The sequence below is a fragment of the Staurois parvus genome, unplaced genomic scaffold (genome assembly GCF_062004578.1).
Source record: "Staurois parvus isolate SC_StPar_1 unplaced genomic scaffold, SC_StPar_1.0 ptg000032l, whole genome shotgun sequence".
In the NCBI taxonomy this organism is placed as follows: domain Eukaryota; kingdom Metazoa; phylum Chordata; class Amphibia; order Anura; family Ranidae; genus Staurois; species Staurois parvus.
In genome coordinates, this window is record NW_028317828.1 from 260560 (window position 1) to 285961 (window position 25402).

A 25402-nucleotide genomic window follows, 5' to 3' on the forward strand; every position below is an offset into this window, starting at 1 on the left:
TTTACTTAGCAAGGTTCATGATAACAGCAGGATACTGTGCCGACAGACATTTTTCTAACAAAGTGAGCTTGCCTACATCTAATCAATATAATTTTCATGAAAAGGTAGAGGTATTTATTCTTCAGTTGCTTGTTTATTTCAGGTCCAACCACAAAAGATTTACAAAATCCAGTTTGTAACGATACACTATATGGTCAAAAGTATTGGGCCAGCCCTCCAAATCATTGGATTTGAATGTTCCAATCACCTCCATGGCCACAGGTGTATAAAATCAAGCACCTAGGCATGCAGACTGCTTCTACAAACATTTGTGAAAGGATGGGTCACTCGTTCGGTTGTGTTTGTCTTACCTTGTAATGATGTGCTCGCATGTTGTGGCTGCAGTTTGTAGTATCATAGCTGATCAATACCTGTATGTCCATATATTGATGCAGCTAGCTGGTCCCTATGCACCAGGGGGACAGGTCAGCTCCCTCTTCTGGGTCACACAGCATCCTGTGCATGCCTTGCCCTCTCTTCTGTGTTGAATAAAAAATGTAGGAGTGCTAATGTGATTATCTCCCAACTGCAAGAGTGAGCTCCCTGTGTGTCTACGAAGTGCTAGGCCACGAAAAAATGACAGAGTGGGGTCAGTGCATGCTGAATCGCATAGTGCGCAGAAATCGCCAACTGGGTGCAGTGGTGTAAAGCACGCTGCCACTTTACTTTAGAGCAGTGGAGACATGTTCTCTGGAATGATGAATCTTGCCTCTCTGTCTGGCAATCTGATAGAATGGGTTTGGCGGTTGCCAGGAGAATGGTACTTGCCTGACTGCATTGTGCCAAGTGTGGAATTTGGTGGAGGGGGGATTATGGTGTGGGGTTGTTTTTCAGGGGGGGTTGGGCTTGGCCCCTTGGTTCCAGTGAAGGGAACTCTTAAGGCATCAGCATACCAAGACATTTCGGACAATTTCATTGTCCCAACTTTGTGGTAACAGTTTGGGGATGGCCCCTTCCTGTTCTAACATGACTGCGCAGCAGTGCACAAAGCAAGGTCCATATTGACATGGGTGAGGGAGTTTAGGGTGGAGGAACTTGACTGGCCTGCACAGAGTCCTGACCTCAACCTGACAGAACACCTTTGGAATGAAGCAGAGACTGCGAGCCAGGCCTTCTCATCCGACATCAGTGCCTGACCTCACATATGCACTTCTGGAATTATGGTTAAACATTCCCATAGACACACTCCTAAACCTTGTGGACAGCCTTCCCAGAACAGTTGAAGCTGTTTTATCTGCAAAGGGTGGGCCAACTCAATATTGAACCTTACGGGCTAAGACTCAGATGCCATTAAAGTTCATGTGTGTGTAAAGACAGGCATTTCAATACTCATATTGAAGGCTGTGATGCCATTAAAATGGAATATATGATAAAATAGTGGGGTTATATATTAAGGCAAAAAAACATAGCAACCAATTATGAGTTATCTTTAACCCCTTCATGACGGAAGGTAAAACAAACATTAAGGCCCAGTTCAGACCGGAATGTGGTGTGGGAAACCTGCTTTCCCTGCATGTTTCCTGAACCACGTTCAAAATGCTCTGCACTTGCCATCTGCAGCAGGTGTCAGTGCAATGTTAATGACACCCCAAACACAGGTCACAAATGCAGTGTCTTTGCCTGCATCAAATTGCATTGTACAGAAGTACCACGCAATCTGGTTGCTCTGTGTTTGTAAAGTAATGCATGCACTGCTTTTGCTGTGGTCTGGTGCAATTTCAATCCATTCAAATGAATGGGCTGAAATCGCAATGCACGCAGATAGTATGTGAATTGCACAGGAGTGCACAATGCATTCCTATGTGATTTGTGGTATGAACTGGTCCTAAAGATATGCTAAACGTTCCTACCTGTACCTTGTGTTTTTCATCTGAATAAAATGTGCATTGGCTTCATTTGTTGGCCTGTATGCTCAGCCTATAGTACAGTAAATCTTGTGTCAGAAGTTTCTGTTTATGTTCAAACATGAGGTATTAGGCACAGGTTAATACATGACCTTTCTCTGTAGTGTGAGACTTGACACTTCCTGAGAAGAAACAACATATCCCCCAATCCTTGAGCCTCCCAGTCTAGTACTGGTTCAGGTAAGAGCTACAGTGTATTTAGTCCTGTGTACAGACACAAGCAGACAGAACAATTAACAGAGAGAGCACCATGTTGGAAGATATGTGTTTCAATCAGGGGCGGACTGACAACTCATGGGACCCCCGGGCAATAGGGGATCATGGGGCCCCTGTGTCCTTGCCAAAACTTAAAAAAGCCTATGAAAAAGGTACCAGGGGCATCTCATGGGGCCCCCTACCTCGGGCAGTGCCCGAGTTTCCAAATGGTCAGTCCACCCCTGGTTTCAATATATTCATACACCAACATTTGTGATGCTGCTCAAAAAAAATGACAAGGCCTGCACTGGACGCAGTGTGACACAGAATAGGAAGCTTCACTGTCCTCTTGCTGCATAGGGACAAGCTAGCTGCAGCAATATATGGACACGGGGGAATCAATCAGCTATGACTCTGCATTCTGCAGCCACAACCTGTGAGCTTATTATTATGAGGAAAAGCAAACAAACAACACAGAGAATATAATTACACCCATATCTAGTTAAACAGCAAAAATATTTGAAAGTGTACAATGTCTTTAACACTTGAACCCAGTTTTGCACTTAAAGTGTCACTAAAGACAAAACTTTTTTTTTTATTTTGGATAGAGTAAAGGAAGGTTATAACCCCTGTCAGTTGTTTATTTCTTTTTGCCATCTGTGTCCCATTGCAGAGATTTCCATTGACTTGTCCTGTGCTGTAGCCAAAATAGAAAGTGAGTGGAAATCCCTCCAAAGTGAGGGAATCCTTGGGTATCACCAGGGTTACCAGGTCTAGTGTCCCCATTAGAAGATTTCCTCTTTATTAGTTGGGATTATTTACTAAAACCAGGGAGTGCAAAATCTGGTGCAGCTCTGCATATAAACCAGTCAGTTTTCAGGTTTTATTGCCAAAGCTTAATTGAACACACTGACCTTAGAAGCTGATTGTCTACATACACAGCTGCACCAGTTTTAGTAAATCTCCCCAACTTTTCTGGTGCCAACCCAAAATTTGAGGTTTTGTATTACTTTCATTTTTGCTGATAATGGTAAACAGGACAAATAGAGAGACTGAATGTACATAACGGGGCACAGACAGCAATAAAGACTGACAAGAGTTCTAATCCATCTCCACTCCATCCAAAACTAAAAATGCCTTAAGGGAAGTTTAAAGCGGAGTTCCAGTAAACTGTATCTGCTGGCTTTTAGTAAACACACACTTACCTGTCCCAGGGTCCAGTGATGTGCTCACCTGCGCAATCCATTCTCTCCCTCTTCTCACCCCTGGACTGGTATCTCAACTGTGGGCCCCCAGCTGTGACAGCTTATGGCTTCACAGCTGGGTGCCCACTGCGCATGCGAGTTCCGCTGCACATCCTGACAGTCGTTTGTGACCTGTGAAGTGTCCCAGAAGACTGCAGGGGGAAGGAGGGGAGCTGAACTTTCGGCTCACTACGCTAGGAGGGGAACTGAGCCGGAAGTGGGAGCGGGTACTTGTCAAAACCAGGTATCCGCTCCCCCCCCCGCCCAAAAAAAAGGCCAAATATGGCAGTGGAGGGGGGGAGAGGCAAATAAGCGGAGCTTCCACTTTTGGTTGGAATTCCGCTTTATGCACTTATAGTGTTTATGTATTATTATTATTATACAGTATTTATATAGCGCCAAAGGGTTTGCTCAGCGCTTTACAATAGCAAAGGGGACAGAACTTGAGACAAGACAGTAACAATACAATACACGATTGGTTCGAGGGCCCTGCTCTTTCGAGCTTACAATCTAGGAGGGAGGGGAAGTGGTACAGGAGGAAATGGCTGTAGGGGAAGGAGTGGTGGGAGGAGTGGAGGAGGTCAGTTGTTAGGTGAGGGTGGGGTAGGCTTCCCTGAAGAGGTGGGTTTTCAGGGTGCGCCTACAGGTGAGGAGGGTAGGTGACAGTCTGATGGATTGGGGTAGGAAGTTGCAGAGGATGGGGGACATCCTGGAGAAGTCCTGCAATCGGGCATGGGAGGAGGAGACCAGGGAGCTAGAGAGTAGGAGGTCCTGTGAGGAGCGAAGGGCACGGGTAGGGTGGTATTTGGGTATCAGGTCGGTTAGGTAGTTTGGGGCGGCGTTGTGAATGGCTTTGTAGGTCAGAGTTAGCAGTTTGAATTTGATGTGCTGGGCAATCAGGAACCAGTGAAGGGGTTGGCAGAGGGGGGTGGCGGATGTAGAGCAGTTGGTGAGGTGGATGAGTCTCGCCACTGAGTTCAGGATTGACTGGAGTGGGGATAGCATTTGTTTGGGTAGGCCAGTGAGAAGGGAGTTGCAGTAGTCCAGGCGTGAGATGATGAGGGAGTGTACGAGTTGTTTAGTAGTGTCTGGGGTGAGGAATGTACGTATCTTGGAGATGTTGCGGAGGTGGAGCCTGCATGACCTTGATAGTAATTGGACGTGAGGTTGGAAGGAAAGGTGACACCCAGGACTTTGGCATGTGGGGTGGGGGTAATGGTGGCGTTGTTAGTAGTGATGGAGAGGATGGGGGGGGGCACGGGCTGGGGGGAAGACCAGGAGCTCGGTTTTGGACAGGTTTAATTTGAGGAAATGGAGTGACATCCAGTCTGATATGTCATTCAGGAGGTGGGCGATGCGGGCGGAGAGTGAGGGGGTGAAGTGGGGGGTGGACAGGTAAATTTGTGTGTCTTTGGCATAGAGGTGGTAATAGAAGCCATGGGAGTGTATTAGTTTGCCAAGGGAGGAGGTGTAGATGGAGAAGAGGAGGGGAGACAGAGCCTTGGGGGACTCCGACAGAGAGGGGGAGAGGGGGGAGGTGGCAGTGTTATAGGTGACGCTGAAGGAGCGTTGGGATAGGTAGGAGGAGAGCCAGGAGAGAGCAGCGTCCCTGATGCCAAGGGAGTGCAGTTTAGTGAGGAGGAGAGGGTGGTCGACTGTGTCGAAGGCCGCGGAGAGGTCAAGGAGCAGGAGGACAGAGTAATGGCCATTAGCTTTGGCAGTTAGCAGGCCGTTGGTGATTTTAAGTAGAGCGGTTTCGGTAGAGTGTAGGGGACAGAAGCCAGACTGTAGTGGATCAAGGAGGTTGTTATCAGTGAGGTGGGCGCTTAGGTGATTGTAGGCCAGGCACTCAAGGAGCTTGGAAGTGAATGGTAGCAGGGAGATGGGTCTAAGGTTGTTTAGGTCAGTGGGGTCAAGGGAGTGTTTTTTGAGTATGGGGGTGATGTGTGCGTGCTTTAGAGGGGAGGGGAAAGTGCCAGTGGAGAGGGAGAGATTGAAGATGTGGGTGAGGGAGCGAATGATGGGGGGGGGGGTGACTGGAGGAGCTGTCAGGGGATAGGGTCCAGGGGGCAGGTGGTGAGGCGGGCTTCAGTGAAGACCTTAGAGACCTCCTCAGTGGTAGCTGGGCTGAAGGAGTTGAGCGTTGGGGAGGTGATAGTGTGCGGGGCGTTAGGTATAGTGGGGGGTAGTGCAGCTATGAGGTCGGAGGAGGGGAAGGTTGAGGGGTTGATGGAGAGAGGGGGGCTAGGTGGAGAGGTAGATTGTGAGTTGACAATGTCCTTACGGACAATAAAACTACATAAATGTGCATCTTAGTATATCCAGGTAGGTTATCCCTGGTTGTGTTCAGGATAAAGTTGGCCTATAGTTTATGGTGCATGTTAATAGAACTCTCCTGATTTTTTTCAGAATTGTTGAATCAGAATCGGCTTTATTGGCCAAGGATGTACAGTATACAAGGAATTTGTCTTCATTTAAGGTTTAAAGTGGCTCTCGAGCTGGACCGAAATAGTAATGTTTTTTTAACCAGTTTCCTCCCACTTACAGTACATTTACTGGGGCAGGTGGCACAGGATACTGGATGAAGTATATGTATGTCATCCAGCTGAGGGGCGCACAGCTCCCGTTACTCGGCAGCCAGGGGATCATGTGATCACAGAATTACAATGTCAACAAAGCTGTTATGAAATAACCACTTGCCCTCTTGAGGATTTACCCCCTTTTCTGCGTTACTGTGCTGCTTTTATTTTTGCGCGGTCATGCAACGCTGCACCCAAATGAAATTTACTTCCTTTTTTTCCCACGAATTGAGCTTTCTTTTGGTGGTATTTGATCAGATGGCAAAAAGAAATAAACAATGGACAGGGGTTATAACCCTTACTCCTTCCAAAATTAAAAAAAAAAGTTTTGTCTTTAGTGACACTTTAAGTGCAAAACTGGGTTCAAGTGTTAAAGACATTGTACACTTTCAAATATTTTTGCTGTTTAACTAGGTATTGGTGTAATTATATTCTCTATGTTGTTTGTTTGTCTTTCCTTGTAAAAATGAGCTCACAGGTTGTGGCTGCAGAATGCAGAGTCATAGCTGATTGATTGCCCCGTGTCCATGTATTGCTGCAGCTAGCTTGTCCCTATGCAGCAAGAGGACAGTGAAGCTTCTTATTCTGTGTCACACTGTGTCCAGTGCAGGTCTTGTCATTTCTTTTGTGTAGCATCACAAATGTTGGTGTATTAATATGATGAAACAAAAGGAATAGCAGGCCATCGCGTTCTTAACAGCCGATGAGTCATTCAGCTGTCAGCGGGATTCCCCGCCATCAGTTTGTCTGAAGGAAATTAATCTTCACCTGTGGAGTCTGCTGTGTTTGGAGGGATGAACAGCCTGGATGTAGCACCACAGGAGAGTGTGGGTGTGCAGGAACGCCTTTCAGAAGAACTGCAGTGCTCACTTCATTAGCCTCTCTCAGCCCACCAGATGAAGACATTCTTTTTGGTGCTCATAGCTCTCCTCCTCCCTCCATTGGCTCTGCTGTATGTGGAGACAGACAAAACACTTTTTTGATGGAGCCTACCCCATACAAAGGAGCCCATCTCTACCCCTGTGCTGCCTGCCGGGAGAGAAACCCGCTGCTGACTGTGGAACTCAGGGTTTAACCCATGTGATTGCTGGCTGAAGCTATAATTAGGAGTCCAGTGTTAACCTCCTGCTGCCTTTGGAGGGGAGAGGAGACATGGCTCTTTCGCTAATTAGGATCCTTATCCTCGTGTTTAACTTGTGCTGCCTGCAGGGAGAGGAGACACACTGGTTAATCAGGATCCCAGTGTTAACCCCTGTACTGCCTGCAGGGGAGAGAAGCCCCCCCAATTTGCTAATCACACCCATTGTTTAACCCTGTACTGCCCGTGTGCTATCCAGCCCATCTGTTAGGCTAGATGGAGCCCCATGATTTAACCATGTGCTGCCCTGTGAATGTGGACTAGGACACAGCTGTACTATAATCAGGACCATATTGTTAACCCTGCACTGCCTATATATATATATAAAGGGAGAAGGCTGACAGGCTGTTGTGACCCCTCTGGTGGACATCTTCTTGTGCTGTGTGAGATGAGGAATGGGAGACTGCTGTACTGGGATTTGTACTGCCATAGAGAATCTCCCCTTTCTCTCACGCTCTTTCTCGATCGTTGTCCTCTCCCTCCTACTGTCTTCTTGCTGTCTCTCACCCCTTTGTCTCACTCTTCCTACACCAACACCCTACTCTCATCCTGATTTCTGCACTCAATACACTGTATTTTATGTTACTTACTCAAAAATGGCTACTCACTGCACTTAAAAATGTTGTATGGACTGCAGGAGAAGGGGGATGTGGGATGGAGGAGATGGGACTGGAAGAGGAGGAGGATGTGGGATGGAGGAGATGGGACTGGAGGAGGAAAGGGCATGGGATGGAGGAGTTGGGACTGGAGGAAGAATAGGACATGGGATGGAAGAGACTGGAGGAGGATGTGGGATGACAGCATGGTCCTCCTGTGGGGCCAGCAGTGCTGAGTGTTGGGAGCGCCTTGTTTCTTCATCACTTGGTCTCAGCCAGATGTTAATATTACACAGCACACTAATAGATGATGAAGACCCCCCCTCCCTGCTCCTCCTCCTTTTCATCTTGATCTCCCTAATTGGCGGCAAAAGGTATCAATAATTGGTATCAGTGAGTACTTAAAAAAAAAAATATCAGTACTTGTACTCGTTGCTAAAAAAAAGCATTATCGGTGCATCCCTAATCAAAACTATTTGATATTTTTGGGTGCAACAGAATAAATAATGCAAAATTCGTCAGCCCCAAATTTTTCAAACCTAAGAATTGAAATTGCAGTGTAACTGAACTGAATGACTGTGACAATGACAAATTGAATTTAAATCGTAAAATTTTTAAAATTGGAATTATCGAACAAATTAAAAAATTTAATTAATTTCCCCATAGGCCTGAACTACTATCAGAACATGTAACGTCATACAAATGAAACAAATGCATTTGTTAGTTTCATTAGGATTCATTGACCTTTGTTACTATGTCCATTTGAAGATTCGTATACATCTGAATCTACAAAAATAAAATTTTCATCTGAAAAATGATTTGTTACAAAATGAAACACATGTCTACTAAATATTGTGGACTGTCTACTTCCAAAATGTCATTTGGAAATATATGTACTGTCCTGGCATTTTAGGGCCTCAAGAAATGAGATAGGAAATATACAGTATATACCATAGTTTGTAAGTTCTATAACTTTCACACAAACTAAATAATATACACTGATTTGGGTTATGTTTGCAAAAAAGAAATGTAGCAGAATACATTTTGGCTTAAATTTGTAAAGAAAGATTTTTTATTTGCAAAATTTTCTAACACAAACTAAGGTAATGTTTGTGGGGTATTTTTTTCAATAGTTTTTCAGTATTTTTTGTTAATATAGCAAAAAAAAAAAAACACAGTGGTGATTAAATACGACCAAAATAAAGCTCTATTTGTGTGAAAAAAATATAATTTCAGTACTGTGTTGTATAATCGAGCAACTGCCAATTAAAGTAGCACAGCGCACTAAACCAAAAAATGCCCAGATCATGAAAGGGGTAAAATCTTCCGGAAGTCAAGTGGTTAATATTGTTGATACAGGCAAAGAAAAAAAATATGATCAACTGTGAGAATTATATCATATGACTAACACAGTATTTAAAGTGGGTGAATTAAGGTGGCAGTGTTTAAAAGAGCGTATACTGTATCTATACTATGTCATTCGAATTTTGTAGAAACATTGATGTGATATATTAGGGTGCCGTGAAGGGGCTCTGCAGCTTACGCATGTATTTGCAAATGTGTGCAAACTAAACTCATGTTTTTAATGCAAACTGTTAGACAGGACACTTTGGTTTGTTCACAAGCTGGTATGTAAGTTGAACTGGGAATTTTTATTTTTTATTGGTTGACATGCATCTCCCTTCCATGTGCTCCTTGCTGTAAAGGCCAGTTATAGACAGGGGCAGTGGCCATTTTTTGTACTGATGTGATATCAGTTTGCTTAATAAGCATGTATCTACCTATATCAACTTCACATGTTTCAGCCATCAGGAGTGTTATCTGTTTCTGTTCTTTATCAAATTCCTAGCTTGTTACAAGTTAATTATTTAGTTATTTTATCTCAAGTAATTATTTTTTACTACACCTCTATAAAGTATAACTTGGTTTGATAGAGCAAGTTGTAACAGCCTTTACATTTTCTATTAACGTGAATTTTAAATAAACTTGAATAGTATTTTATATTTGTTTGTATGCCTCTACATTATACTATCATTTAACCCACAATTATCAGTTAACTCACTCACACAGATACCTAAATATGACTCCATAAAAGGGGGAACATTCTCTTCCACGTAATGCAATATATGATTAGCTGGGTCTTCTTCCTTGATCACTCCTACCATAATTTCACATTACAGAAGATAAAAAATGTTCATTTACAATTTTTACTGAAAAAAAAGATGTAGTACTTGTTGATATCAAAGACTATCACATTGTTTACTGAAATTCAAAGAATGTATGCAGGTCATTATGATCATGATGTTAAAGCGCTGTGCAAACTGTTGGCACTATATAAATCCTGTATAGTAATAAAAATGTTGAAATTAGCTATCCGATGTGTTACTTTTTGTGCAGTTGCAGGGTTTATATATTCTTTACAAGCCAAAAAATGACCTTTATAACAAGGCCTCATTAACCTTAAAAAACGTGATTCTTCTGAGCTACTATGGTGTATTTTATAAAGATTTGTCTTTATAAAGTGGATAAATAAAATTAAGAAACCAATAAATGATTTAAAAAATATATACATTAGTGAAATATGTGCAAAATTAAGTTAGATTAATGAGTTAAGTAGAGGTGGACTTTTTAAAGGCACAGTAAATTAAAATTGCCCCGTAACCTTTTCCAGCCCTTGTGGAGGTCCACAATTGTCTCTGGTGTCTTTTGACAGATCTTTGGTCTTGCCCATGGTAGTAGTTAGTGTCTGACTGACTGTGGGGTGGACAGGTATCTTTAAAGAGCTCAGACAGGTGCTACTAAGTTAGATTAATGAGTGGAGTAGAGGTGGACTTTTTAAAGGCACAGTAACAGGTCTTTGAGAGCCAGAATTCTTGCTGTTTCTTAGGTGTTCAAGTACTTATGTTCAGCAGTGCAAGACAAATAAATTCTTTAAAAATCATACAATGTGATTTCCTGAATTTTTTTTTTAATTCTGTCTCTCAGAGTGGGAATGCACCTACAATGTGAATTTCAGACCCCTCCATGATTTCTAAGTGCGAGAACTTGCAAAATCGCAGGGTGTTCAAATACTTCTGTTCCTCACTGTATTTTTGTTTTTTTTCTTTTGCAAAGGTCAGATGCTTGAAAGACTCCAGAACAGCTGCATGCATTCTAGTACTTGAAGACAAGAGTCAGTTATCATGTAGATTAGATGAAGCCGATATCAAGAACCATAACATTCATGTTTTTCATTATGTGTGTCCTTTAGACTTGAACTGTCCCCACCTACTCTATTTGTAAGTCTTGCATACTGAACAACATGAATTTCTGGAAGAAACCTATTAAGTCTACCTGTTATTACAGTATGGAAAAATAAAAAAAAGATGCATGTGCTGTTGATTACAACAGGAGAGCTTTCCCTCTCTCTGTAATCTGCTGTCTTGGGTGGTCAGTGTGACATACATTACCGTTATGTCATTTTTTTTAACAGTAAATTTACAGATAAAAAAATAATGGTAACACCATGTATTAGATACAGCACATGTGGACATAGAAAGGTGGATGGTATACAAAGTCCTCAACAATAGTTTAAAAAGGGTGACCATTTCTATCATCAAGATTATAACAGTGGTCATCAACACTGTTCGTGCTGATGATCACCCAAGGAAAATGCATACACAGGTGTCATACATTTAAAGTGTTACTAAACCCACAACAGTAAAATCAGACTGTATATGCAGTAAAGCATGCTTGTTATACTCACTGTGGAACCTAAGGGGTTAATCCTCCCCATTGTGTAAAAAGGCTGTTTGATCCTGTCTTTTCTGACCTTCCCCTTCTTTTACTATCCTCAATCCATCTGCCATAACATAGAGCAAGTCTGCACATGCTCTTTTTGATGTGCATTGATAGAGAGTTTTTTTTTTGTGAGGGATCATATGATCAGCACAGGGCCAATCAGCACCATCCAGACGGTCAGGAGTCATGCAGCCTCATAGGACAGTCAGAGGAGGATGAAAATTCCTACAAGATTAACCAGTGTTCAGCTGGACACTGATAGAAGTCATAAGACTACTATATACTACTGATGAGAAAAGTTTATATTTACTAAAATAATTGCATTTTCATGTTCTGTGTACTGTGGAAGATCAGATATAGTGAAAGCAGGGTCCTGGGTTTAGTAACACTTTAAGACATCGACACAAAACAACATTTTTTAATCACAATGTGTGCATTCATTGATTTTCATTGTGCTGCATTAAAAAGATATTTGTACCAGAAATATAATTCTAATGCTCTTAGAAAGGTTGTAAGTCTGGATGCCTTATCATGTGTTACAAGTTTGTGTTACTATTACAGTAACAGTAATTTTTCTTTAAAAAATACCCAAAACATCCAAAGGTTAATCAGTTGACACTCAAACTAAACTAATGTGTGCCTGATTATAATGCATACATTAGAATAAAAGCCTTGATATATACACTCAACTGCCACTTTATTAAGTACACTTAGTACCAGGTTGAACCCACTTTTACTTTCTGAGCTGTCTTAATTCTTTGGGGCATAGATTCAACAAGGTATTGGAAACATTCCTCAGAGATTTTGGTCTATAGTGACATGAGTTACTGTTGCCTTTCTATGATCTCTCACCAGTCTGCCCATTCTCCTCTGACCTCTGACATCAACAAGGCATTTTCATCCACACACATGTTGCTCACTGGATATTTTCTCTTTTTCGGACCATTCTCTGTAAACCCTAGAGATGGTTGTGCATGAAAATCCCAGTAGATCAGCAGTTTTTGAAATACTCAGACCAGCCCGTCTGGCTGCATTATATAGAACTATTAGAATACTATTAGAATAGTTTTTCATATTTTAGAATGGGGTTCCCTTTAAAATTATGGACAGTCTTGATGCACCCCATTTAAGAATGGAGTGCCTCAAGACTGTCCGTCATTTTAAAAGGTGCCTCGGGACTGTCCGTCATTTTAAAGGGTGCCTCAGGACTGTCCATCATTTTAAAGGGTGCCTTGACTGAAAAAAGGTTGGGAGACGCTGCTCTAGAGCAACTGCACTTGCAAAATACACGGTCTACTTGCCTTTAGTAAATCAACCCCAGTGTCTCCCTATCTTTGTATGGATATTAATGAGCATTTATAATCCTCCGCACTGGATGCTTATCAATACAGTACATCAAAGTTGCTCAGCCAAAAATGACATTTAACCATTTCAATACCGGGCACTTTTACCCCTTCCTGCCCAGGCCAGTTTTCAGGTTTCAGCGCAATCACACTTTGAATGACAATTGCGCGGTCATACAACATTGTACCCAAACTAAAATTTTATCTTTTTTCTTCACACAACTAGAGCTTTCTTTTGGTGGTATTTAATCAGCACTGGGGTTTTTATTTTTTGCTAAATTAACAAAAAAAGACCAAAAATTGTGAAAAAAAAACACGTTTTTCTTTGTTTCTGTTATAAAAGTTTGCAAATAAATAATTGTTCTTCATAAATTTAGGCCGAGATGTATTCTGCTACATGTCTTTGGTGAAAATAACCCAAATTAGGATGTATTTTTTAGTTTGTAGTAAAGTTATAGAGTTCATAAACTATGGTATAGATCTGAAAATTGATAAATCCTGAAGTACTGACGGCCAATCTAATTTCTTAAGGTCCAAGAATGTCAGAATAGTACAGATATCCCCAAATGACCACTTTTTGCAAAGTAGACAGTCCGACGTACTTCATAAGAGGCATGGCGAGTTTTTTGAAGTCGTATTTTTTTGTCATAATTTTTCGGAAAATTAAAAATAATAAAATTATTTTCACTATTTCTTTTTACATACTGTCACCAGTGCAGTACAGCGTCATCATAAAACTGGCATGGCGGTGATCAGGGACACTGACATTATGAAAAAAAAAAAATAGAATTTTTTACTTTTTTAAAGATTTTTTTTTCATATTTTACTATGACCAAAGTAGTACAATGTTACCATAGTAACATTATACTACTTTGGGGAAGTGATCAGTATTTTTTTTTTTACACAATTTGCTTATAGCAAAGAATTACTTTGCTATAAGCAAGCATTTAACTGAATGACAGCGATTCATTCAAGGTTTTTTTTTTTTTTTTTTTGTGCTTAGCTGTGATTTGGCCACAGCTAATCACATGACATGTGCATATGATCGCTGTGACCATTCACAGCTAGACACTAGTATACAATGGATGGCATGAATGAAGCCATCCATTGTATACAACTGTCATCTGACCTGCTTTGATTGGTCACAGCAGGTCACATGGTACCAGCAACGGGGGCCGGTACTCAGATCTGTCATCGGCCGTGTCCGAGGTACACGGCCGGTGACGGATCGCGCCTCTGCACAGCTCCGTAAGCGTGAAAACTGCACATGCCCGGGAGGACGCCATTTGGCATCCACCCCGAAAATCTACAGCATTATACCGGCCGCCAAACGGCTATTGGCCGGGCGTCTTTTGGTTAAAGAGTGCTGATTTCAAAACAAATGAAGACTATTTAGTATTTCTTACATGTCTCCTTCATAGGCCCCTAATTATGGCCAACATTGAATACATGACATTGAAACATGGAACTGAAATATTTTCCGACATTTAATAATTAGTTCTATGCACCTTCTTTTATGCTTGATGTGTATGTTTTGCATCTACACATACTTTTTGTAATACATTTAAATAAAGCTTTTATTACTATACAGTGTGAATTTTACATATAAATATGCAAATTGACATACTGTTCTATATAGAACAAATTGTATGAAAAGAATCAATCATGTGCAATCATATCATTTATAAGCAGAGGGAACCCGTAAACATAGAAAGGATTCTATTGCTGTCTAAAATTAGAATGTTTTGCTACTGTATGTGACTATTTCATATATACAGTAATTAGTACACGGTTTACCTTTTTTGATTTAGGCTTTGTAAGGCAGAGCATAAGTTCTAAACAAACTCCCACCTATTTATAATAATGCAGCAAAATGTTAAAGAAAACTTCAGGCATATTGCTAAATATACAGCTGAAATACATGTATGTAAATTGTTTTACTTGTAATTCTCTTTAGTCAGTCTTGAGATTCACACTACATGGCCTGCTTTTTGACATTATTGTTTCCTGGTTTAAATTTGCACATTCCTGTGTTACATCCATACTTTACTGGCCAATAAATACCTGAAATAAATAAATAAAATAAATATTGTTATATTGCTGATTTAGAGTTTAGTGAGTATTTAGATGACAATTAAAAAAAAACAGTTCCACTTCACCTCTACATAAATACAGTTAAATAAATTAACTGTACATTGTATTTATTTTTAATAATGTCAGCAGCACTAAAATTCTTTCACTTTCACCCACATACACAATTTTCCTTTTTCCTTAAATATATATATTATATTATATTGTATTATAGAGTCGTTTCTAAGAAGTTTACAAATGGATTTGGGTGCAATTGACCTTAAAATTTTACTTCCAATTTACTAACCTCCATTAGACAACCAATTTATTGAGTATTCTATTGTTTTTGTTTCTTAGGTATTGTGTTTGCATCTTATGGCCCCATATGGAGACAGCAAAGACGATTTTCTCATTCAACTTTGAGGCACTTTGGGCTGGGAAAACAAAGTCTGGAACCCATAATCATTGAAGAATTCAAATATGTGAAGGAAGAAATGTTGAAATTTGGTGATAAAAGCTTCAGTCCATTTCAAATTATCAATAATGCTGTTTCCAATGTTATCTGTTCTATCAGTTTTGGTAAACGTTTCAACTATGAGGATAAAGAGTTTAAGACCATGTTGAATCTCATGTCACGTGGCCTTGAAATCAGTTTAAACAGTGAAGTTGTCTTGGCTAATGTGTTCTCTTGGATGTACTACCTACCTTTTGGACCCTTCAGGGAGCTCAGACAAATTGTGATAGATATCACAGCCTTTCTGAAAAGGATAATTGAAGAACATAAGGTTTCCTTAGATCCTGAGAATCCCCGAGATTTCATTGATATGTATCTTCTTCATATAGATGAAGAGAAGAGGACTCAGCTTGAGACCAGCTTTGACACAGAATATTTGTTCTACATTGTTGGTGATCTGTTCATTGCTGGAACCGATACCACCACAAATACATTACTGTGGTCTATCTTATATATGTGTCAGCATCCAGATAAGCAAGGTAAGTCAACTGATGAATAATGTATCTAGTGCAAATCATGCCGAATGTTTAAACCTGTGACGTTGTATATCCCCAATAATGTATGGCTGAAAAAAATTGTGTAAATGTTGAAATTGCATGTGTGATGCAGTACGAATATTCTTTAAAAAGCTGGAAAAATACATTAAAGTTAGTAACCACTAATGGATAATGGATAAAGTCTAAATCTTCTGAATAGATAAGTTAAGAATATAGTAAAACAAGGATGTGGAATTTCAGTGGGTATGAGCTGAAACCCGAAATTTGAGCTTTTCACAAGGCTCTGGTTTATGTGTATTAAAATGTAATTGATGGTTGGGGTAGTTGCGCGAGACACATAAACAATAGACAAATATTGTACAGAAAAATATATGTGAATACTTTTTGTCTTTGCACAAGACAATGCAATGTTATCATTGGAAACTTAAAGAAACCAAGTCACAAACTTAAAATACAGGCAAAAGCTTAGAACCATACGTTTTTATGTTCAATAAATGTGTTTTTTACTTTTGAACGTGCTAACATGAAATATATGAAAGGCAAGTATAGTTTTATGGGAACATTTTCCAATCAATTTTTTGTAACACCATATTTCACCTGAATTGAGGGATACTTATTGGAGTTGATTTACTAAAAGAGAAGAGAATTTCCAGTTTATACAGTGAGTGTTCCCTTTGCTTAGTGAATAGGGTAAAGCTGCATTTACTTGCATATTTTTGCATACAGTAGTTTCATTGGGCCAGTCTGTGCCACACCTGGCCAATACACATGGACCATGGAATTCAGTGTAGTAGGCACTACTACAGTGATTGGCGCTGGCTTCCGGGTCCCAAATGGGCAAGGTGGAGATTGTAAAATCACCGACCCGCCTCTCATCACCCTGAGTTCATTAAGCAGGAGAACAGTCACTCAAAGAGGGACTTAGAAGCCAGCGGTAATCACTGTAGTTACTGTGCTAGCTACAGTAAATGAATATAATGATCAGTGGAGCTCTACAATATATGATGAAATCACAAAAATATATGTAAAATGAATCCATTCATCTTCATTAGAATGATTCCATCCTTCTGTTACCACCAAGTGCTCTAAAACATATATGTGCAATTATTCCACCACCAGATGTCTGCTCACCTCCAGCAGTATGACCTCACATAATACTATGTTTGGTCTAACTGCACTTTTGGTCCCAGTATGAATAATGTATATCAACTTTACAGGTCCCAGCTATCATTCACAACTGGTCTGGAATTTAAACTTTAAAAACCTTAATATCTCAAAGTAAATGAATTGCACACATATAAAGGGTGCCCAATCGCACCAAGTACAATCAGCCTCTGTTATTATAGATAAAACTGAGATTCATGGACCTGTGCCGTGGAAAGTCAGCTATGATTGAGCTTATGCAGTGGGTAAAACACAATGATTACTGTAATGTCAATCAATGAACACCGCTACTGCTGCTACCATCGCTGGCTCTGTGGAGCGTTGTGATGTCATCCAAAGCCCCCAAAGCACTGATTGCTGTATTTATTGGCTATTCCTGATATAAGATAAGGTTTGGGAGCACTAGCGGCTATTTATTTTGGAAAAACAAACTAATTTAGGTTATATTATATATTTTACACAGAGGTGATTTATGAGAAGGGTAATTGTTATCCATAGAAGCACACAAGATCATAATATTATTTTGTTTTACAAATGCTAGCTACAGTGATTTCCAGATTTCAAGGGGATCGGCCAGATATGAGACATGCATTGCTTAGGATGCCACCTGACTGCAGTATGCAAACAGATACATAATGATATATATTCATTCCTCGTAGGCCACTTCTCACATGTCACCTCAACTGAACCATTGTAACAAAACCATACTACATCCATATGCATAGTACAGTTGTCTTTGAACCTTGCATTAAGAGTGTCTCATTTCAACACAGTTTGCAGTTTAAGCTTCTTCAGGAACCCAAAAGGTATTTTCCATATAATTTTACCATGCATCTGGCTAGTGTTGCAACCCAAAGGTTAGAGGTAGACAAAAGAGCTGATATCTGTATTGGCAGCAATGGGAAGACCTGAGGCTTTTAGTGAACTAAGTAATCATAACCTCCAATACAAAGGTGTCTGAAAAGTTTGTAAGTGTCTCAGTGTCCTCAGGCCCTTATACATAAACTGAACTGCTCTCTAGTAATCCATAGATAGCAGCTGTGAAAACCCCCTTTACTTATTCCAATTTAGCTTCCTTCATCCCCCTTTAACACTACTTTGGCTGGAATTATTTACTTTTTCTATTGGTTGACCGCATCCAATGAAAAAAAAATAGCTCTAGACAATTAGAAAAAGAGGGATAGTGCCATTGCATGCAGACAGGCTATGCAAGAATCGACTATACCTTCTAGTTTTCACAGCTTCTAAATAGGGATAACCAGAGAGCAGTGACATGAGAATAAGACAAAAAAAAGCTTCTAACAGCCTCTATAAGCAGGTATTGATGGGATACCAAGAGGAATGGCATGGTTCAGATTACAGGTTGCATTTTCCACCATTGCTTATCGCTGGAATACTTTGAATAAAGTACCATTTTTGTTAACATGAAATATTTGGGAAATACTGAAAATAATAATTATATGAAATATTATTTCCAGTACTCAGCATTTGTTTTTGTCCTGTAAGTGCTTGATACAGGCACAAAGTACTCATGTTGTCCTGAAAAAGCTTCTTTTTTGACCCAAATAACAGGTCAAATAGATAATGTTGTTTACCTGGAATATAAAATCAACATGAATACTGTAGGGAGCAAAGTATAATAATCTTAAAAAACACACTGTGATAGCAATCAGTGCTTATAGGGTAATCACAAGTTGCATTTCTGAATGACTGGACTGTGATTCCTCAGAAATGAATTAACCTTTTCATGCATGGCTGTGGTATGCTGCCTAAATAGAGTATTTTTTTCTACATTACCAATGATGTCAGGATCAGGATTGTATATGCCTTATTAAAAAAATATGTGATCCAAGCAAGGACATGACAGAGGATCTTGGAGAAGACTTAATCACTAGACATCATAAATTTAATGATGGCGATGCAACCTGCTAATATCTACTCAAAGTCAAACGTAGAACACTAATCCTTCATTTGTCATGATTAGTAGATCAAGTTTAAACTGGTCTATTAGTAGGCAGCACTGGATCTATGAGGAGATCCATCTTGAAACCCTGGGAAAGAATTCTTCAAGTGGATCTGTGTCCTGAATAATTATAGCTATGAATATACTGTATACCAGCCTTTCTGTACCTTTTCAACATAGAAGAACCCTTAAAATGTATTTTCAGTCTCAGGGAACCCCTTCTAAAAATTATTGTATGTACAACTCATGATATCTTAGTGTGATGGTCAGTGGGAAGAATGCTCCTTACATGTGGTCACTGGAAGAATTACCCCATTATAGATAGCCTAAAATATTAATGATGTCAGAAGAAACTTATTTCAGAGGCACAAATTGTTAATTGTTCAAGAAACCCCTAGCAATCTCCGGAGGAGCCCTAAAGTTCCATGGAACCCTGGTTGAGAAACACTGCTGTATACATTAAAGTGTAAGGACACTTTAAATTAGCAATTTTTTTTAAGTTTCCGTGCCTTACCAACCCCTTCCACTGTGTTAATCTAACCCACGCTTTCTCCTCAGCTGAATACATAACAATTTCTGCCATTAGGTCTTCTGGTGTTCCACCGCTACGTTTACATGGGGCCAGTCTTCCTGTTCTTCTGCTGTCTGCCCATGTGCAGTAGAAGCCCATTAACTTTTATGGGGCAAGGAGATAAATCCTGTTTCCCTGCCTATAGAAGTGAATGAATGAATAGGGATCTAATGTTCACATGCTGACAGCAGAAATAGAGAAAGGATGAACACATGTAAACATTGAAGTGGAACCCCAGTGGACCCACTGACAGAGTTCTTCATGTAGGCACGTATTTAGATGAAGAGGGTGTCCTGGATTAGCATAGTGGGGAGGCAGGCTGATGTTATTTTGTTGAAATTTTACTTACACTTTAGGTTTTAGTCCATGTAAGAACTACTTTCCCAAAAAGGTCAGTGGGAAAGCAAAACAACATTAAACAGATTGGGCTCAGATGGTGCAGGTCAGAAGAAAATCAAATGTACCTTGAACTGTGAATGATTTTAGAAGCTTCACAAACCGACCTCAAATGCAAGCTGAGTGACCTGAAAACAAGCTGCATTTGCACTTTGACCCAAGCCTTATTAATCCTCTATTTTTTCCTGACAGAAAAAGTCCAGGCTGAAATTGATGCAGTTATAGGACAAGACCGGCCTCCATCACTTACTGACAAGATTTCAATGCCGTTCACAGAAGCCACTATTATGGAAATACAGAGGATGACTGTGGTTGTCCCTTTGTCTGTACCACACATGGCTTCTGAAAGTACAGGTAAATAATTAGCACTATATAAAAGCAAAAAAACGTTTGCGCTAGATGCGTGATACTAAATAAAAATCAAACAATAAATAATAAATGGATTAAATATAAATAGCAATAAACAATGCTGCCACTTCTAATATAATCAATATGACCAACAAAGGAATCCTCAAAGTGATTCAGTAGCACAAGAAATCTATAAATATGTGAATAAATAAATAAGTGATCATTCAGCATAAGTGAACAATCAAAAGTCCATAAAATATCTCTTCCACCAAACAAATCTTGTAATTCCCAAAAAGAAATTATCACGTGCAAAAAGATGGCGTCCCCCCTTTCGGGTATGCATTCACCGAATAGCCATGCCCCCATTCTCATGGTTGGCTGGCAGGGTTGGCGGTAGTGAGAGCACTGCTTGATACCCACCAGTGTTTTGCATCACACTGCAGTACCTAGGGGCTTTTTATTTGCCAACATTTTGTAAGAGGATGTCTATTTATAACGATTAAAGGTGTTATTTCGTACTGCACCATTGGGGTATTTCTTTTTTGTTTCTACATGACCACTAATCCTGAGAGAGAAAGATTAAGGAGAAGGAGAGTGTTATCTATGTTGCCATAAACTCCTCATTATTAGGAATCTGTTAATCTGTGGAGTGGTGTCAGCTGATCATGGAAATGATAGGCGTGGAGATTGGAGGATAATCAGAGAGGAGTGAAACAATATCGATACTGGTTGACTTCCTTCCCACCTTGATTTATTTAATAAGCGATTCCAGCCAACCATGAGAATGGGGGCATGGCTATTCAGTGAGTGCATACCTGAAAGGGGGAACGCCATCTTTTTGCACATGGTGATATCTTTTTGGGAATTACAAGATTTGTTTGGTGGAAGAGACATTTTATGAACTTTTGATTGTTCACTTATGCTGAGCGATCACTTTTTTATTTATTTATTCACATATTTACAGATTTCTTCCGCTACTGAATCACTTTGTCACTGTCAATAAAACAGAGTAAAAAAGAACTGTTTGGATTATTTGTTTGTAGTAAATATCTGTAAGGCTATGTGCACCCTGATGTTTTCTACAATGTTTCTTTACTTGTCTGAGTTTGAAGAAATATCTTGATCTACATGGTTCCAGTGAAGACAAAAGCTTTGTTGCAAAGAAAAAAAATGCCCCATTTTGCCTGAATTCATTCAGTGTTTACATATGTATACAAGGGAGGAGAGATGTGGCAGATAATATGCACTGGGGCTAATTTACTGAAGGCTAATTTACACTGTTCATTGCAAGTGAAGTTGCACTATGCAAGGGAAATTTTTCCCAGAGTTGTTGATGTTTAGATGTAGTTGAATGTGGAGAACTTTCACTTTTCAAAAAATACCCCATCACATGCAAGGAAAATAAAAAAAAAACATTTTTGCTTGCATGTGATTGGATGGTGGAAGTCAGCAGAGTTTCACCTCATTCACTAAGATCTGGGGATCTTTCCCATGCAGAGTGCAACTGTACTTGCAAAGTGAACAGTCTGGTTAACCATTAGTAAATCAACCCTAATGCACCAAGCACTGGAGACAGAGGGGTTGCTTTACTAAAGGCCAATAGGTTGTCTACTTTGCATGTGCATTTGCATTCTACATGAGTATTATCCCCAGAGCTTAGTGAGTGAGGTGAAGCTCTGCTGACTTCTATCATCCAATCATGTGCAAGCAAAAATGTGTTTTTTTTTTAATTTTCCTTGCATGTGATTGGGTATTTTTTTTTATCACATTTACTTAGTGCTGGCAAAAATTCCATTGCAGAACACCACTTAACTTATAAAGTGAACAACCTATTGGCCTATTGGAATCAAGCCCAAATAAATTCTGCAGTGTTCAGCCTTGCTCTGGCTTTACTTTGCAGCTATTAAGTAGTGTAATGTAGCCATTACTTCCTGTTCATTTCCAAGCGCATACACACATCACAAACTGCAGCTGTTTAAAGGAAAACTAGGCTAGATCAAAAATATGCATATGGATTCGGAGTTTGCAGCATTGTTCCTTGTATCATTCTCTGCCAGGTACCCAAAATAGTTTCTTTTAGAGGTGAAATTGATTATGCCTAAAAAAGTGCCTTATGGTAGCAACAGTGCAGAATCCTCTTGCTCTTTCTAAATACCCATATTAGTCTTCAAACCGAATCATGCGGCAGTCTACCAGTGGGGCCTAATTTTGGCTTGAAGTTAACTCTAAGTCCCATGTAGATCCTAGATTTATGATTCAAGGGGCTTCACAATGACGAAGTATGTGGACCAGTATGTGGACCAGTATGGGTACTTGCAGGCATCAAAAAATGTCTTTACTACTGCATTAATGTTATCTTAAAGTGCATAACCAGTGTGTGTTTGATAGAATAAGGAAGGCTTAGAACCTCTGGCTGCTTTTACTTTTGCTCATGCTTCAAAACATTGAGGAGAATTGCCCTAACTCTCTGTTATGTCACAGTCTGCCTTTATTTTGGTAGATTTGCCTTGGTGGTTACATGTCCACCAGGGTTTTCTTTCATGTAATCTAAATGCTGTAAATTATTTTTTCTTTCTTAAATACCATGTTAGAAATTGCATCCTGGCTTCAGGTCTAACAGCTGCTGTATATAAACATTTTAGCAAGCATTTAATGGTATTAATTCAACCCATGTGACTTCTATAGGAGAGGGAAAAAATCATTAAATGGACATATTTGGTAAATGGGAAACACTAATCCATTTTCATTCACCTCACCATTGAGCAAACTCAACAAGCTTTTTTTTAGTCTCTTAATTTCAGTAGTTTCGACCAGGTATCACATTGAATAAGGATCTTCATTGTTAAAAAATGGATAGGGATCATTTTATTCTGATAATTCCATTTATAAGATTGTTTTAAATCTAAGACTGATAGCTGTAGTACATTTGAACATCACATGTTTATTCTAAATGTTTCCATCTGAATTTGATTGTACTAAAATAAATTCATGTGTTTTTTGTTGTCTTGCTTTTTGTTTGCAGTGTTCCAAGGCTACACCATTCCTAAAGGCAGTGTGGTTCTGGCCAATCTCTGGGCTGTACACCGAGATCCAAAGGTCTGGGAAAAGCCAAATGATTTCAACCCAAGCAGATTTTTAGATGAGCATGGACAAATTCTTAAGAAGGAAGCCTTTATTCCTTTTGGCATTGGTAATGACTCTTGTTATTCTCTATAAAACGTATATGTAAATCCAGTCACTAAACTCTCATATCATAAGCTTTAACAACAATCAATTATTTCCAATAATTTTAAATCTGCCGCATTTATTAAAATAGTACCTGGTAATCCCACCTCACTTTGTCCCTGTCATGCTGTCACATGGGCTACTCTAGAGAATACAAGTGTCCATTTTTAACACACATTATGTAGACATGGTCAATTGTTATCATTTGGTAACCAACCCTGGGAAATGCCATGCAGCCACTGGTGGAATGAGTGCATGTAGATAGGAAGTGACTTTCAAGAGACCAACTCCACTAACATGCAACAATGGATGAAAAGAAGATGAAACACATATTTTTAGAAATAAAATGAGAATTGTTATGATGCACTATATTTTAGTACGCTATCGGTCATTAAGTTAGAGTTTACATTCGTGCTTTAACCTTGTCCATTGAATGTGATTCTGGCCATACATGGATCAAATTTAAGCTGGTTCCTAGTAAATTGTCCAAAATTTGACACATGGGTGGCCATATCTACAGTCTCCCACCCAACCTCCTTTGATCTGAAATTTGAAGGAGCTGGGCAGAAAATTTTGAACAACGGCTCCATCTAGACAGATGCTGCCAATGTTCAGGTATTCTGACAGCTTCAAATACAGTATATGTTATTAAATGTAGCCATTTTTGATCATTTGTAATTATTATTCCGACAAGAATATTAATGGAATGGAAATACTAATAATTTACCTTTTCTGTAACCAGGTCGAAGGGTCTGCATGGGGGAACAACTGGCCAAGATGGAGCTCTTTCTTATGTTTGTCAGTCTTCTGCAGTCTTTCAGTTTTTCATTCGCTAATGACACGTTTAAGCCTATGATGGAAGGACGGTTTGGCCTAACACTTGCTCCTTTCCCATTTGACATAAAGATACAAAAAAGATAACCAAGTTCTATAAATCAAGCGTTTGTTACCAGAGATGTATAGATATTGTCATTCAAATGTCCCACATATTTCAATGTTTTTTTTTATTGGACCAGGGGTAAAAATACAGCAGTGAGACAAAAAAAGTATTAGTTGTTTAGTATTGTATCATATTTCACTGAAATGTATATGACTGGTATAGCTTTTATTGAAATCACTGGGTATAGTTCAATGCAACTGAATCAGGCCTAGGTTCCATTATCAAGTTATTAAAAGTGCTGATTGATATGGGCAGAACTTTATTATAACATTTTATTAAAGCTCATTCGCATCAGCTTGCTTCACTGAAACGCATGTGTAATATGTTGGTGCGATACGTTGCTGTTCATTCTGAATAACACCCCGACTAATGTGCGTTGCTGTTTACTGCCATAAAATGGTGCATGCACTGTGCTGCAACGTATGGAACATTGTACTTTCATGGCCTATCAAAAGAATTGGAGATATGTTTAAAAATAAGAAAAGCATTAGACTTTCACATTAGAGTTTCTCAAGAAATTATTATCTTCAGTCTTTGACAAATGCATTGTAAGGTGACTTTCTGTATATCACAATATATTACAGATACTAAAAGGGTTAAATTATATCCAAAGCCAAAATAACTTTTCACTTTGAAAAGCGTAGGGAAAGGTTAAAACCACTATCAGTTTTCTTTGTGTCACATTACGGAGATTTCCCTTCACGTCCTTTCCTGTAAGCTCAGCAGGAAGTGGGAGGATACTTTTCCAATGTGAGGAATTTTCCTGTTTAACAGTTGTCAGAGATACAGTTATCCCATTGGAAGATTTCCCCTCCAGTCCTGTTCAACTTAAAATTTTTCCTTTACCCTCACTTTCATTCTCAGAGACATTGGTCATTAGGACAATCAAAGACAGT

The 25402-nt window shown here is 39.5% G+C and overlaps 1 protein-coding gene across 1 annotated transcript in view; it reads left to right on the top strand.

The window, feature by feature from the left end:
• The window catches only part of CYP2U1 (cytochrome P450 family 2 subfamily U member 1), a 38325-nt gene extending 13509 nt beyond the window's left edge, over positions 1-24816 (top strand). Inside the window, exons 2-5 of the mRNA XM_089660800.1 lie at positions 15246-15881; positions 20186-20347; positions 23364-23531; positions 24309-24816. Coding sequence (XP_089516926.1) covers positions 15246-15881; positions 20186-20347; positions 23364-23531; positions 24309-24487 — 1145 coding nt within the window. The 3' untranslated portion in view covers positions 24488-24816. The remainder of the gene's footprint in view (positions 1-15245; positions 15882-20185; positions 20348-23363; positions 23532-24308) is intronic.
• The last annotated feature ends 586 nt before the right edge of the window (positions 24817-25402 follow it).